General features: G+C 39.5%; 1 protein-coding gene across 1 annotated transcript in view; it reads right to left on the bottom strand.

Moving 5' to 3' along the window:
• ZBTB48 (zinc finger and BTB domain containing 48) overlaps positions 1–16,076 on the bottom strand; it is a 30,487-nt gene that overhangs the window by 870 nt on the left and 13,541 nt on the right. Inside the window, exons 3-9 of the mRNA XM_067472879.1 lie at positions 15,158–15,414; positions 14,968–15,079; positions 10,754–10,846; positions 10,254–10,340; positions 7,133–7,287; positions 6,904–7,040; positions 2,743–2,907 (exon numbers count right to left, since the gene is read on the bottom strand). Of these exons, the coding sequence (XP_067328980.1) occupies positions 2,743–2,907; positions 6,904–7,040; positions 7,133–7,287; positions 10,254–10,340; positions 10,754–10,846; positions 14,968–15,079; positions 15,158–15,414 (1,006 nt within the window). The remainder of the gene's footprint in view (positions 1–2,742; positions 2,908–6,903; positions 7,041–7,132; positions 7,288–10,253; positions 10,341–10,753; positions 10,847–14,967; positions 15,080–15,157; positions 15,415–16,076) is intronic.

The following is a 16,076-nucleotide window of genomic DNA, read 5'->3' as shown; positions in this document are numbered from 1 at the left end:
CACCATCTCCCTAAAGGACTTGGAGGGGCTTACATGAGGCCCAACGGTACAACAATAAACAAAAGCAATACACAAAAACAAGAAATACAACGCGATTAATATAAATCACATATATAATAATCATCATCATATCATCATTTATACCCCGCCGCCATCTCCCCAAGGGACTCGGAGGGGCGTACATGAGGCCAAACGGTACAACAATAAACAAAAACAATACACAAAACCAATAAATACAATGCGATTAATATAAATCACATATATAATAATAACAATAATCATCATCATCATTTATATCCCGCCGCCATCTCCCCAAGGGACTCGGAGGGGCTTACATGAGACCAAACGGTACAACAATAAACAAAAGCAATACACAAAAACAAGAAATACAATGCGATTAATATAAATCACATATATAATCATCATCACCATCATCATTTATACCCCGCCATCTCCCCAAGGGACTCGGAGGGGCTTACATGAGGCCAAACGGTACAACAATAAACAAAAACAATAAATACAATACAATTAATATAAATCACATATAAACAATAATCAGTAACACGTATTTAAAAAACTTATGTAATATTTTTAAAAATAAAAAATAAATGCTGGGCATGAACAAGGTAGAATACAACTGGAATAGGGTTTTCAAGGAGAAATGAGGGAACGCAGTCAGTCCTAAATCCGTAATAAAGTGCATTTTGAGGGCATATTGAGAATTTTCCTTATTCTGGGAAGGCACACTGGAACAACCACGTTTTCAGGCTCCTTCTAAAGACTTCCAGAGTTGGGGCATGGCTGATGTCCTTGGGAATTGAGTTCCAGAGGGGGGGGGCACCACCGAGAAGACCCTAGCAGGCCGGAAAAGAAGCCTAGATAACAGTATGGCAAACCTCCATTTTGGGAGTGTAAGCCAGGGAAGCGGCCATCTTGAGTGAGGATAGTTAGATGGGAGGGGTTTGAGGTCTCCTGGGATTGGCTAGAGCGGCTGGGAGGAGCTAAGTCTTAGGAGGGAAAAGATTTCAGCTTCTGTGGGAGTTGAGAACTGGGAGCTGGTGGGTGAAGAAGTGTTTGGAAACTGGGTTTTCAGGGAGAGAGCAGCCTGATTTCTTGTGAGAGATAACACAAGGCATTAGCTCTCTAGACTGAGTTAGTTAGCAGGAAGAACTCTGGGAAGAGTTAGCTGATAACTCAGGGGACTGCCTAGGATAGGTTAGTCAGAAACTCGTTACTATTTCTCTGAAATAGAGTGAGGGATTTTTGTTACTAGCAGCTAGATCTGATTAGCTCTGTATGTAACTAAGTGAAGAAACTCATTCAAGCAACCATCAAGCTGTAGAACTTTTTGTAACAAGTCAAGCGTTTTGTGCCTCTCAGAAGGAGTTAGTTGTCTGTTTTTATAAATAAATCTTTTTCTATTAAACTTTCAAAAAGGTCTCTATGGTTCCTCAATCTATCATTAATCCTTTGTGATAATTCCAGCATCTTTAGCAGCCTGATTCATTACTGTCAGCTCATATATAGTACTCGCTATTCTGCACCCTATTCTGTTGTTGTTATTATGTATCTAAAACAGTAAAATGCATCATAGGTAAAGGTTCTCCGTCGTGGTCTCTGTGAAATGCACACATATGGTAGTAATCACCGCACATGCGCACCAGGTCGGAACCTTCTCTTTAGCTCCAAGTGGCTATGGCCCCGACCATCCTTCCCAGGAAGCATATATAAGACACGAACTATTAGCCTTAGTTCCTTTTTCCGCCCTTGCAAGCAGCAGCAGCAATGTTTAGGAACCTCTCTCGCTCTTTCAAACAAACTAACTTTGGATTGTTTTTGACTACGGCTTTGTCTCATCCTGCTTTCCTTGGTATTTGACCGGGACTGTTGACTATTCTACTCACAGCTTGTGGCCGTGACTTGGATATAAGACACGAACTATTAGCCTTAGTTCCTTTTTCCGCCCTTGCAAGCAGCAGCAGCATTTAGGAACTTTTCTCGCTCTCTTTCAAACAAACAAACAAACTGACTTGGTATTTGACCGGGACTGTTGACTATTCTACTCACAACTTGTGGCCCTGACTTGGATATAAGACACGAAGTATTAGCCTTAGTTCCTTTTTCCGCCCTTGCAAGCAGAAGCAGCGTTTAGGAACCTTTCTCGCTCTCTTTCAAACAAACAAACAAACTGACTTGGTATTTGACCGGGACTGTTGACTATTCTACTCACAGTTTGTGGCCCTGACTTGGATATAAGACACTAACTATTAGTCTTAGTTCCTTTTTCCGCCCTTGCAAGCAGCAGCAGCATTTAGGAACCCCTCTCGCTCTCTTTCAAACAAACTAACTGACTTCAGATTGTTTTTGACTACAGCTTCGTCTCATCCTGCTTTACTTGGTATTTGACCGGGACTGTTGACTATTCTACTCACAGCTTGTGGCCGTGACTTGGATATAAGACACGAACTATTAGCCTTAGTTCCTTTTTCCGCCCTTGCAAGCAGCAGTAGCATTTAGGAACCTCTCTCGCTCTCTTTCAAACAAACAAACTGACTTCGAATTGTTTTTGACTACGGCTTCGTCTCATCCTGTCCAAAGACGCCTCTTAGGTATTGTGGATGGTATGACTGCATGGAGCGCCATTACCTTCCTGCCAGAATGTTACCTATTGACCTACTTCTCACTGAGGAGGCCCTCGTTGCCCACTTTCCTGGCCCTGAAAGCACACCAAGCTTCCCTTACCCTTGAAGGTTTTCCCGCAGATCTGGCAGAAATGGGGCCGCCCTTCCTGGTGCCGACTGGCCACGTGGCGCAGCAGTGGGCCCCGCTCTGTGAAGCGCTGGGAACAGAACTCGCAGCTGAAGGGCCGCTCCCCCGTGTGCGTCCGGTGGTGTTTATCCAGGCTGGCTGCAGTTCGGGAGGCAGAGGAAGCAAAGCAAATAGAGGGCCATCAGGTCAGAAGGGGAGAATCACTACACCTACTGAGGCGAGGGAGAGAGACTATTTCCTCTTTTAAAACCTCTTTGCTGCCTTATACTGATTCAGTTTCTTCTTTTATATTGGCTGGGACTTTCTGTGTGCTGTTAAACCTTTGCACTTGATATCACAGGCAATGAAACACTCTTGTGTATAACGAAGTAACACAGTTTATTTATAACTTCTGGCTCCAACGCTTGTGGTTACATTTGTGTTTTGTTGCAATCTTGAGGCTTACAGTCAGTATCATTTACTTGGCTAACTTTTATGAAAAAAACTATCAATGTTTCACATTCACAAACATTTTACTTGCTCTACACACTCTTGGGTGAATTATATTCTGAACTAAGGCAACACTAGCCTTCTTTATGTTCCTTAAAACTCGAGCTCTATTTAACTAACTGCTTCTCTATATCAGAAGACTTTAACACATCTGCAGAACTGCTTATTTCTATCAGGCACTCAAAAGACAACTCTCCTCTTCACACACAGATTCCTAACTGTCATTTTCAAACTCCCTCACTCTAACTGCCTCTTTCAGAACCTTGGCTCCGCCCCTTTGGGATGTTCAGCTCTGCTCTCCCCAACTGTCATTTTGGCCTAGCAGCCTTTTCAAATCCTGGACCTACACTAATCTGCATATGACCAATCGGCTTCACATATGCAAATGAATCCTATCTCTGCTGTTGCTACCCTGTCTGTGCCTATTCTTCCCTATCTGCCATATGTAAACATAGAGCTATACACCAAAACTTTAACATAGAGTAGGAATTCCACTACACCCGCCTGTCATCACCAAACACCGGCGAGTGGCATCTTCAGAGGATCTGATGGTTGTCAAGCGAATAGAGTATAAATACCCCTGTGGAATAATGCCTAGGGTGGAAGAAAGAACCACAGTCTGTTATACAAATGTAAAGGGTGGGATCTCCCCATTACCATGTGAGTAAGGCCAGGGATGTGTTTTTTCCGAATGAAGCAGAGAGTGTTTGAGGACCGGGACATCCGTAGGGAGACCAAGGTGCTTGTTTATAAAGCTATTGTCCTCCCAACACTGCTCTATGCCTACAAAACGTGGACTGTCTACAGATGTCAACACTGACACTGAAATACAACACCACCTGAGCTCTGCGAGTGCAGCTTATTTCCAAATGAAACAGAGAGTATTTGAGGACCGGGACATCCGTAGGGAGACCAAGGTGCTTGTTTATACAGCTATTGTCCTCCCAACACTGCTCTACGCCTACAAAACGTGGACTGTCTACAGATGTCAACATCGACACTGAAATACAACACCACCTGAGCTCTGCGAGTGCAGCATTTTTCCGAATGAAGTGGAGAGTGTCTGAGGACCGGGACATCCGTAGGGAGACCAAGGTGCTTGTCTATAAAGCTATTGTCCTCCCAACCCTGCTATATGCCTACGAGACATGGACTGTCTACAGATGTCAACACTGACACTGAAATACCACACCACCTGAGCTCTGCAAGTGCAGCTTTTTTCCAAATGAAGCAGAGAGTGATTGAGGACCAGGACATCCGTAGGGAGACCAAGGTGCTTGTTTATCAAGCTATTCCCCTCCCAACCCTGCTATGCACCTACGAGACGTGGACTGTCTACAGATGTCAACATCGACACTGAAATACAACACCACCTAAGCTCTGCGAGTGCAGCATTTTTCTGAATAAAGCAGAGTGTTTGAGGACCAAGACATCCATAGGGAGACCAAGGTGCTTGTTTATAAAGCTATTGTCCTCCCAATCGCTATACGCCTACGAGATGTGGACTGTCTACAGATGTCAACATTGACACTGAAATACAACACCACCTAAGCTCTGCAAGTGCAGCTTTTTTCCGAATGAGGCAGAGACCAAGGTGCTTGTCTATAAAGCTATTGTCCTCACAACCCTGCTATATGCCTACGAAACGTGGACTGTCTACAGACATCACACGCAAATCCTGGAACTATTCCTCTGAAAAATCCTGCAATTTACCCACATCCAGGGAGCACTGGGAACCCAAAGGAAGGATGGATCTGGACCAAACTTGGCACTTATACCCGAGATGACCAAATTGGAATACTGGCGGGTTTTGGGGGGAATTGCCCTTGACGTTTGGGAGTTGTAGATCCTGGGATTTAACGTTCACTTGCAACCAAAGAGCACTGCGAACCCCACCAAAGATGAACCTGGACCTAACTTGGCACACAGACCAACAAAAAATAATGGAGGGCTTTGAGGAGAATTCACCCGGATTTGGGCGAGTTGTAGTTCACCTACATCCAGAGAGCACCGTGATCCCAAATGACGATGCGCACATGCCTGATACACCCAAATTTGAATACTGAAAGGGTTTGGGAGGGATAGACCTCAATTTCTGGGAGTTGTAGTTCACCTGCAATCAGAGAAACTGTGACTTCCACCATCAAACTTGGCACACAGAACCATGACCAACTGAAAATACTGGAGGGGTTTGAGGGAAACTGACCTTCATTTCTGGAAGCTGTAGTTCACTGACATCCCGAGACACAGTGACCATCACCAGTGATGGATCTGGACTTAACCTGGCACACAGAACCCTCAACTGAACCTACTGGCGGAGTTTGAGGGGACTAACCCATCATGATGGGAGCTGTAGTTTCTCCTGCAGACTTTTTTGACTGTTGGAGTTTTGATGTAGATATCTATCTGTGTGTGTGGGTTTTCTGTAAACAGTGTGACCCAATTGTTGACTCTAACAGCCACCCCGTCACACTACACAGAGAAGCCACTGAAATCCACAATATAAATATCTATATATCTATATATATAAAAATGCTCATGTCGTCGTGAGTACCTTAAAAACACAAAAACTATGCGGTCAAATGACCCCGACTTTGGCAACAAAATGTCTCACAACACAAGGTGTGACCAACAATAGTAAAAAACACAAAAAAATACACTTACAACTTCTGTGGACAATTTCAACCATGAAAATGAACAAAATCTGGCTACCAGTATTCAAAAAACTCTAAAATTACAACAGCAAAACAACAGAGAGGAAACAAACAAGGACATCTAATCACCTCTCAACAAAAGATTACCCCAAGCACTGCCAGGCCATCACATGCTAATCAAGGTGTTGCTTTTTTGTTTGTTTTTTTTGTCGTGTCAGGAGCGACCTGAGAAACTGCAAGTCACTTCTGTTGTGAGAGAATTGGCCGTCTGCAAGGACGTTGCCCAGGGGATGCCCGGATGATTTGATGTTTTATCATCCTTGTGGGAGGCTCCTCTCATGTCTCCGCATGAGCTGGAGCTGATAGAGGGAGCTCATCTGCCTCTGCCCGGATTCGAACCTGCGACCTGTCGGTCTTCAGTCCTGCCGGCACAGGGGGTTAACCCACTGCGCCACTGGGGGCTCCATCAAGGTGGTACGTTGAAGCATTCACACCTAGCTCCAGCAGACAAGAGTCCTTTGTCCCACCCTGGTAATTCCCCAGATACAAACAATGACATCTAATCACCTCTCAACCAAAGTTTGCTCTAGGCACTGTCAGGCCATTGTATGCTAATCAAGGTGATCAATTGAAACATTCACACCTAGCTCCAGCAGACAAGAGTCCTTTGCCCCACCCTGGTCATTCCACAGATATATGAACCCATTTTCCTACTTCCAACAGACCTCACTACCTCTGAGGATGCTTGCCATAGATGCAGGCGAAACGTCAGATGAGAATGCCTCTAGAACATAGCCCAAAATTTTTTACAGCAACCTAGAAATGGTCTTTGGTGACCCCTCTGACACCCCTCGCGACCCCCGCCAGGGGTCCCAACTCCAGGTTGAGAAACACTGGCATATATAGTCCGGTTGCAGGTTATTCAGTTTTACCTCTTCTCTAAAGCAGAACCCCAACTCTATTTGTTTACCCAAAGAGAAGGCGGCCATACCTTGGGTGCGGAAGGTCTTGCCACAGAGGTGGCACTGGAAGGGCTTCTCCCCGGTGTGAGTCCGGAGGTGCATGTTGAGGTTGGCCTTCTGAGTGAAGGCGTGCTGGCAGAACTCGCAGACGTACGGCCGCTCGTTCCTAGGAGAGAAGGAGCAGCAGAGTCAGCCCGGCACGTCTCTCCGCCGGCACTTCTCCCCACTCGGACACTGCGGTGGGCGGCCCCGTCTCACCTGTGCTTGGCCTTGATGTGCATCTGCAGGCCGTTGCGGCTGGAGGCCCGGTGGCCGCACTCCTCGCAGACAAAGAGCTTCTCCCCGCGGTGCTTGAAGGCCTCGTGCAGGTGCAGCTCCGTCCGCGAGAGGAAGCACTTGGCGCAGGAAGAGCACTGCGGGGAGCGGAGGAAGGAGACGACTCAGAGAAACAGAAGGAAGAAGAGGACGAGGAGGAGGAGGAGATAAGGCTTCCTCTAGCGGTTCTCAACCTTTCTAACACCGTGACCCCTAAAGATGCTTCCTCATGTTGTGGTGACACCCAACCATAAAACTATTAACTGTAATTTTGCTACTGTTACGAATCGTAATGTAAATATGTGATATGCAGGATGTGTTGTCATTGCGACGGGAGGGCAACTCAGGTGAGGGAGGCCTCGCACAAGGCTTTGCACGAAGGGATCCTCGCCTGCCCCACGCCCCTGCCTTCCGGCGGTAGAGCAACACAGGCGAGGGAGGCCTTGCACAAAGGGGACCTCGCCTGCCCCATGCTCTTGCCTGCCGGCGGGAGGGCAACACAGGCGAGGGAGGCCTCGTGCAAGGCCTAGCTCGAAGGGGCCCTCAGCTACCCCACGCCCCTGCCTGCCGGCGGGAGAACACAGGGCAAGGGAGGCCTCGCGCAAGGCCTTGCACAAAGGGGCTCTCGCCTACCCCATGCCACTACCTGCCGGCAAGAGAGCAACACAGGCGAGGGAGGCCTCGCACAAGGCCTTACACGAAGGGTCCCTCGCCTACCCCACATCCCTGTCTGCCGGCGGGAGAGCAAAACAGGCGAGGGAGGCCTTGCACAAAGGGGACCTCGCCTGCCCCATGCCCTTGCCTGCCGGCGGGAGGGCAACACAGGTGAGGGAGGCCTTGTGCAAGGCCTTGCAGGAAGGGGCCCTTGTCTGCCCTGCGCCCCTACCTGCCGGCGGGAGGGCAACTCAGGTGAGGGAGGACTCACGAAAGGCCTTTCGCGAAGGGTCCCTCACCTACCCCATGCCCCTGCCTGCCGGCGGGAAGGCAATGCAAGCAAGGGAGGCCTCACGCAAGGCCTTGCGCAAAAGGGTCCTCGCCTGACCCGCACCCCTGCCTTACAGTGGGAGGGCAACACAGACGAGGGAGGCCTCATGGAAGGCCTTGCTCGAAGGGTCCCTCGCCTGCCCCATGCCCTTGCCTGCCGGCGGGAGGGCAACACAGACGAGGGAGGCCTCGCGCAAGGTGGAGGAGCTGACCTGGAGAGTGTCAAGCTTAGGCCCAACTTGATGGAAGGAATGCTAGATCTGACAGACACTGCTTTGTCAAAATAAGGACTCTGGAAACTTAAGTTACAAAAGAAAGTTCGGTTTACTAAGCACACAGCTAGTACATCCATCTTCAGAGAGGGACATACGAGAAGAAAACAGTAAAACAAAAAGCCAAAACACTCCTCTGCAGTTGTTTATCTTTCTCGAGCTTCAAGCTGGCAATTCCCTTGAAGTTCTCATCAGAACTCTCAAGTTCACCTAATCACAGCCTCAACTAAACATTTCTGCACAGCATTTTCCATTCACAGTGGCATCCATATTTGCAATACAAAGAAGCACATTTAAAACACATACATAACTCAATAAATCCTGACAGAAAGTCAGAAAGAGGACTGGCAGCCATTTTGAGGAGGCGGAGGGGGCTTGGCCAACCGAGGCACCTTCACGACCCCCAGAAAATGGTCCAGTGACCCCTCTGGTGGTCGCGACAACCAGGTTGAGAACCGCTGCTCTATCTGCTGGAGTGGAAAGGGGGCTGAGGCGAGGGAGAGAGACGATTTCCTTATTAAAAACCTCTTTGCTACCTTATACTGATTCAGTTGTTTGTTTTTTTTTAATATTGGCTGGGACTTTCTGTGTGCTGTCAAACCTTTGTACTTTATATCATAGGCAATGAAACACTCTTGTGTATAACCAAGTAACACTGTTTATTTATAACTTCTGGCTCCAACGCTTGCGGTTACATTTGTGTTTTGTTGCAATCTTGAGGCTTACAGTCAGTATAATATACCGTATATTCCGGGGTAGAACACGACTGGGGCTATAAGTCGACTCCCCAACTTTAATAACAAAAATACAAAGTTGGGGATATATTCGCCGTTTAAGACGGCTCCCCAATCCAGCGCTTCTCACCAGCCTGGACTGAAACAAGGGCCTCCGGTGCTCCTCCTCTGCCTCCTCCTCTGCTACCTTGGCACATGGCAGCCTCCTGGTCAGGCTCCCTGTCACTCATCTCTTCCTGGCTTCCACGGGCAGGGCTCGCGAGAAGCACCTCTTCTCCCTCGAGACCCTGTTGTCTCGTGGGAGAAGAGGCACTTCTTGCGAGACCTGCCCGGGAAGAATGAGAATGGCCTGCGCAGAAGGGCTTTCCGCCCTGGTCAGGCTGCTCGCCTCCTTCCTGTCCTTCTTGCGAGAGGAGGAGGAGGGGGGCAGGGGAGCCCGTGACCAAGGCATCCACCCCAAGAGGCTCTACCAGTATTTTTTTATTATTTTATTTTTATACCCGGGGTACTAGACGTCCCGCAAAATAAGGATTTTCATTCCTAAAAAGTCGTCTAGTACCCCGGTTTTTACGGTACTTGGTTTACTTTTCTGAAATAGACTTGTGTAACACTCTTGTGTATAACAAAGTAACACAGTTTATTTATAACTTCTGGCTCCAACGATTTTGGTTACATTTGTGTTTTGTTGCAATCTTGAGGCTTACAGTCAGTATCATTTACTTGGTTAACTTTTCTGAATAAACTATCAATGTTTCACATTCACAAACACGTTACTTGCTTTACACATTCTTGGCTGAATGATATTCTGAACTAAGGCAACACTAGCCTTCTTTATGTTCCTTAAAACTCGAGCTCTATTTAACTAACTGCTTCTCTATATCAGAAGTCTTTAACACCTCTTCATAACTGCTTATTTCTATCAGCCACTCACAAACCAACTCTCCTCTTTACACACAGATTCCTAACTGTCATTTTCAAACTCCCTCACTCTCTAACTGCCTCTTCCAGAACCTTGGCTATACACCAAAACTTTAACATAGAGTAGCAATTTCACTACAGGGGCTCTTGTCTTACCGCATGAGGTTTGGGGGCCCCGTGGAGCTTGATCAAGTGGCTCTGCAGGTCCTTCTTCTGCATGAACTGCTGGATGCAAGAAGAGCACTGGAGGGGGGGAAAAACATTCACACAGAATATTGTTTCTATGGCTGTATATTCTGTTAATCCCACAAACGAACATTACATTTTATTTATATAGATTTTTTTTGTTTTTGTGATTTATATTAATTGTGTTGTATTGATTGTTTTGTTATTGCTTTTGTTTATTGATGTGCTGTGGGCTTGGCCCTTGGGGAGATGGTAGCGGGGTATAAATAAATTTTTATTATTATCTATATATATAAAAATGCTCTGTACGTCATTAGTCATAATAAATAAAGTTATTTATTATTATTATTATTATTATTATTATTATTATTATTATTGCAACCTGTTTACCATGGGGTCATTTCCCATTCGTTCCATGGGCTCCTCTGTTGCATAGGATGCTAGTGGGAAGGATCCCCCATGATGCTCACCTTGTAGGGCATCTCTCCGGTGTGGCCGACCATGTGCAACCGCAACTCCACCCGCCTCTTGAAGGCCTCCTGACAGACCGAGCAGGCAAATACCTGGAAGGGAAGAGAGTCAGAAAGCGGGTCATCTTGTAGGACTGTTCAGGCTATACATCCATGTTCCAAGTAGCATGCTCTCCTGACGTTTCACCTACATCTATGGCAGGCATCTTCACAAGTTTGTTCAGAGGCCAGTTGGGAATGATGCCAGGGGAGTGCATACAGAATAGTAGAATCATAAAATGGGAAGGGATCCAGTCCAACCCCATTCAAATCGCATTCAAAGCACCCCTGACAGATGGCCATATTGCCTCTGCTTAAAAGCCTCCAAAGAAGGAGCTTCCACCACAAAACTACATAGAGTAAAATAATAAATGTAATAATAGGGGGAAATTATAACAATAATAACAATAACAATAGAGTATAATAATAACAATAATAATAATAAGTAGGGTAAAATAATAAATGTAATAATAGAGGAAAATAATAACTATAATAAGAATTACAATAGAGTATAATAATAATAACAACAATAATAATAATAATAACAAATAGAGTAAAATAATAAATATAATACATATCTTTCCAATAATAATGATAGAGTTGAATAATAAATATAATAACAATAACAACAGAGTATAATAATAATAATAATAGAGTAAAATAGTAAATGTAATAAAATAATAAACGTAATACGTATCCTTCCAATAATAATGATAGAGTTAAATAATAAATATAATAACAATACTAAGTAGAGTAAAATAATAAATGTAATAACAGAGGAAAATAATAACTATAATAACAATAGAGTATAATAATAATAATAATAATAACAGAGTAAAATAATAAATGTAATACACATCCTTCCAATAATAATAAATATAATAACAATACTAAGTAGAGCAAAATAACAAATGTAACAATAGAGGAAAATAAGAACTAGAATAACAATAACAATAGAGTATAATAATAATAATAATAATAATAATAATAAATAGAGTAAAATAATAAATGTAATAAAATAATAAATGTAATACATATCCTTCTAATAATAATGATAGAGTTGAATAATAACTATAATAACAATACTAAGTAAAATAATAAATGTAATAATAGAGCGAAATAATAGCTATAATAACAATAACAATAGAGTATAATAGTAATAATAATAATAAAGAGAATAAAATAATAAATGTAATAAAATAATAAATGTAATAATAGAGGAAAATAACAACTATAATAATAACAATAGAGTATAATAATAATAATAAATAGAGTAAAATAATAAATGTAATACATATCCTTTCAATAAAAATGATAGTTAAATAATATATATAATAACAATACTAAGTAGAGTAAAATAATAAATTTATTATAATATACATAATAACAATACTAAGAAGAGTAAAATAATAACTATAATAACAATACTAAGTAAAATAATAAATGTAATAATAGAGCGAAATAATAGCTATAATAACAATAACAATAGAGTATAATAGTAATAATAATAATAATAAAGAGAGTAAAATAATAAATGTAATAAAATAATAAATGTAATAATAGAGGAAAATAATAACTATAATAACAATAACAATAGAGTATAATAATAATAATAATAATAACAAATAGAGTAAAATAATAAATGTAATAAATCCTTCCAATAATAATAAATATAATAACAATACCAAGTAGAGTAAAATAATAAGTGTAATAATAGAGGAAAATAACTATAATAACAATAATAGAGTATAATAATAATAATAAATAGAGTAAAATAGTAAATGTAATAAAATAATAAATGTAATACGTATCCTTCCAATAATAATGATAGAGTTAAATAATAAATATAATAGCAATACTAAGTAGAGTAAAATAATAAATGTAATAACAGAGTAAAATAATAACTATAATAACAATAACAATAGAGTATAATAATAATAACAATAAATAGAGTAAAACAATAAATGTAATAATAGAGGGAAAAATAGCTATAATAATAATAATAATAATAATAATAATAACAAATAGAGTAAAATAATAAATGTAATACACATCCTTCCAATAATAATAAATATAATAACAATACTAAGTAGAGTAAAATAACAAATGTAACAATAGAGGAAAATAATAACTATAATAACAATAACAATAGAGTATAATAATAATAATAATAATAATAATAATAATAGAGTAAAATAATAAATGTATAAAATAATAAATGTAATACATAGCCTTCCAATAATAATGATAGAGTTAAATAATAAATATAATAACAATACTAAGTAGAGTAAAATAATAAATGTAATAATAGAGGAAAATAACTATAATAACAATAACAATAGAGTATTATAATAATAAATAGAGTAAAATAATAAATATAATAAAATAATAAATGTAATAATAGAGGAAAATAGTAACTATATTAACAATAATAATAGAGTATATTAATAATAATAATCGTAATAATAACAGAGTAAAATAATAAATGTAATACATCTTCTTCCAATAATAATGATAGTTAAATAATAAATATAATAGCAATACTAAGTAGAGTAAAATATTAAATGTAATAATAGAGGAAAGTAACTATAATAACAATAACAATAGAGTATAATAATAATGATAGAGTAAAATAATAAATGTAATAAAATAATAAATGTAATACATATTCTTCCAATAATAATGATAGTTATAATAAATATAATAGCAATACTAAGTAGAGTAAAATAATAAATGTAATAATAGAGGAAAATAATAACTATAATAACAATAATAGAGTATAAAAAAAGAGTAAAATAATAAATGTAAAATAATAATAAATGTAATAATAGAGGAAAATAACTATAATAACTATAATAACAATAGAGTATTATAATAATAATAATAATTATAATAATAATAACAGAGTAAAATAATAAATGTAATACACATCCTTCCAATAATAATAAATATAATAACAATACTAAGTAGAGTAAAATAACAAATGTAACAATAGAGGAAAATAATAACTATAAGAACAATAACAATAGAGTATCATAATAATAATAATAATAATAATAATAAAAAGAGTAAAATAATAAATATAATAAAATAATAAATATAATAATAGAGAAAAATAATAATTATAATAACAATAACAATAGAGTATATTAATAGTAATAATCATAATAATAACAGAGTAAAATAATAAATGTAATACATATCCTTCTAATAATAATGATAAGAGTTGAATAATAAATATAATAACAATACTAAGTAGAGTAAAACAATAAATGTAATAATAGAGGAAAATAACTAATAACAATAAATAGAGTATAATAATAATGATAATAAAATAATAAATGTAATAATAGAGGAAAATATTAACTATAATAACAATAACAATAGAGTATATTAATAATAATCAACATAATAATAACAGAGTAAAATAATAAATGTAATACATGTTCTTCCAATAATAATTTCAGTATTACATATTACTATATTGCACTATACCATTACATTGTATTGTACATATATAATTAAAATTATAATGAATATAATTATGATTATTATTAATATAATATAATAATATAATGTAATAATATAATACAATATAATAATGAATATAATTATTATGATTATTATTAATATAACAATATAATAATATAATATAATTATATAATACAACATAATAATTAATATAATTAATATAATTATACTTATTATTAATATAATAATATAATATAATTATATAATACAACATAATAATTAATATAATTAATATAATTATACTTATCATTAATATAATAACATAATATAATATAATTATTATGTAATATAATATAATAATTAATACAATTAATATGATTATAATTAATATAATAATATTATATTATTATATTATACTATTATATTATTATGTAATATAATATAATAATTAATATTTTTATTATTAATTCTGATTTATGTATTTATGTATTGTAAATATATTTAATTACAATATTATTATTATTACTACTAGTATTACATTGTATTACATTATAATATTATACACATTCTATGTATATACAATATACTATATTATATTATTCGTAAAGACAAGATGGAAACGTCTACTACTCCCCTCTGTCTTCCTTTACCCACCCACCAAATGTGGCTTTGCTCCCTCCCAACCCCAAATATGCGTCCGGCACCTGCTCCGAGCGGCTCATGCAGTTCCGGGCTTCGTGCTCCAGCAGGTTCTCCTTCCGGAAGTAGCACTTCCCACACTTGGAGCACTCAAAGGGCTTCTCGCCAGTGTGTTTCCTGCCAAAAGGAGCAGATCCGTTGGTACAAAAAGCAGCCGGTCGCGAGATTCATGACCACACCCTTCCCAGGACCTACCGGTTGTGGACTTTGAGGTAGTACTTGCTGAGGAAGGACTTGTGGCAGGTGGGGCACTCAACGGGCTCGCCACCGCCCCGGCGGTTTCCAAGTTCCGCGGCTTCCAAAACGTGGAGGTTCCCAGTGACTTTCGAGGACTTCCGTTTGGGCTTCGTCGTGCCCCTACTCCCAGGAGCATCGCCCTCGTCCGCCGCCTCCGTCCCTTTTCCGCTCCCCTCTCTTCTATCACGTGAACCCGGAACCTCTTCCTGCGTTTCCTTTGGAAAAACACATCAGGAGGGTTGTTTCGCACACATACCCATCAAGGTCTGGATTCTCAACCACATCCCGACCAACCCAATCACATAAAGTATTTTGCTAACAACAGGCGTCTCTCAGGGACCTCATGACCGTAGATGATGGATAAATGTCCTTTCTGGTTGCTTGAGAATCCCTATAAAAATAGGCCAAACTCGTAATAGACTTAGCATAATATATAATATAATAATTAATATTTAATTCAGGATTGCGAAGAGTATTTGGCCTGAGAAGTTCTCACTTAGCTAGTAAGCGAGAGGCCAAGTCGGCCAAAGGTCATCGCAATATGTTCATGATTGCTAAGAGTATTTGGCCGGAGAAGTTCTCACTTAGCTAGTAAGCGAGAGGCCAAGTCGGCCAAAGGTCATCGCAATATGTTCATGATTGCTAAGAGTATTTGGCCGGAGAAGTTCTCACTTAGCTAGTAAGCGAGAGGCCAAGTCGGTCAAAGGTCATCGCAATATGTTCATGATTGCTAAGAGTATTTGGCCGGAGAAGTTCTCACTTAGCTAGTAAGCGAGAGGCCAAGTCGGCCAAAGGTCATCGCAATATGTTCATGATTGCGAAGAGTATTTGGCCGGAGAAGTTCTCACTTAGCTAGTAAGCGAGAGGCCAAGTCGGT

The sequence above is a fragment of the Anolis sagrei genome, chromosome 13 (assembly GCF_037176765.1).
Source record: "Anolis sagrei isolate rAnoSag1 chromosome 13, rAnoSag1.mat, whole genome shotgun sequence".
Taxonomy (NCBI): Eukaryota; Metazoa; Chordata; class Lepidosauria; order Squamata; family Dactyloidae; genus Anolis; species Anolis sagrei.
The sequence above is the reverse complement of the archived record's forward strand: the minus strand, read 5'-3'. Positions and strand labels throughout refer to the sequence as shown.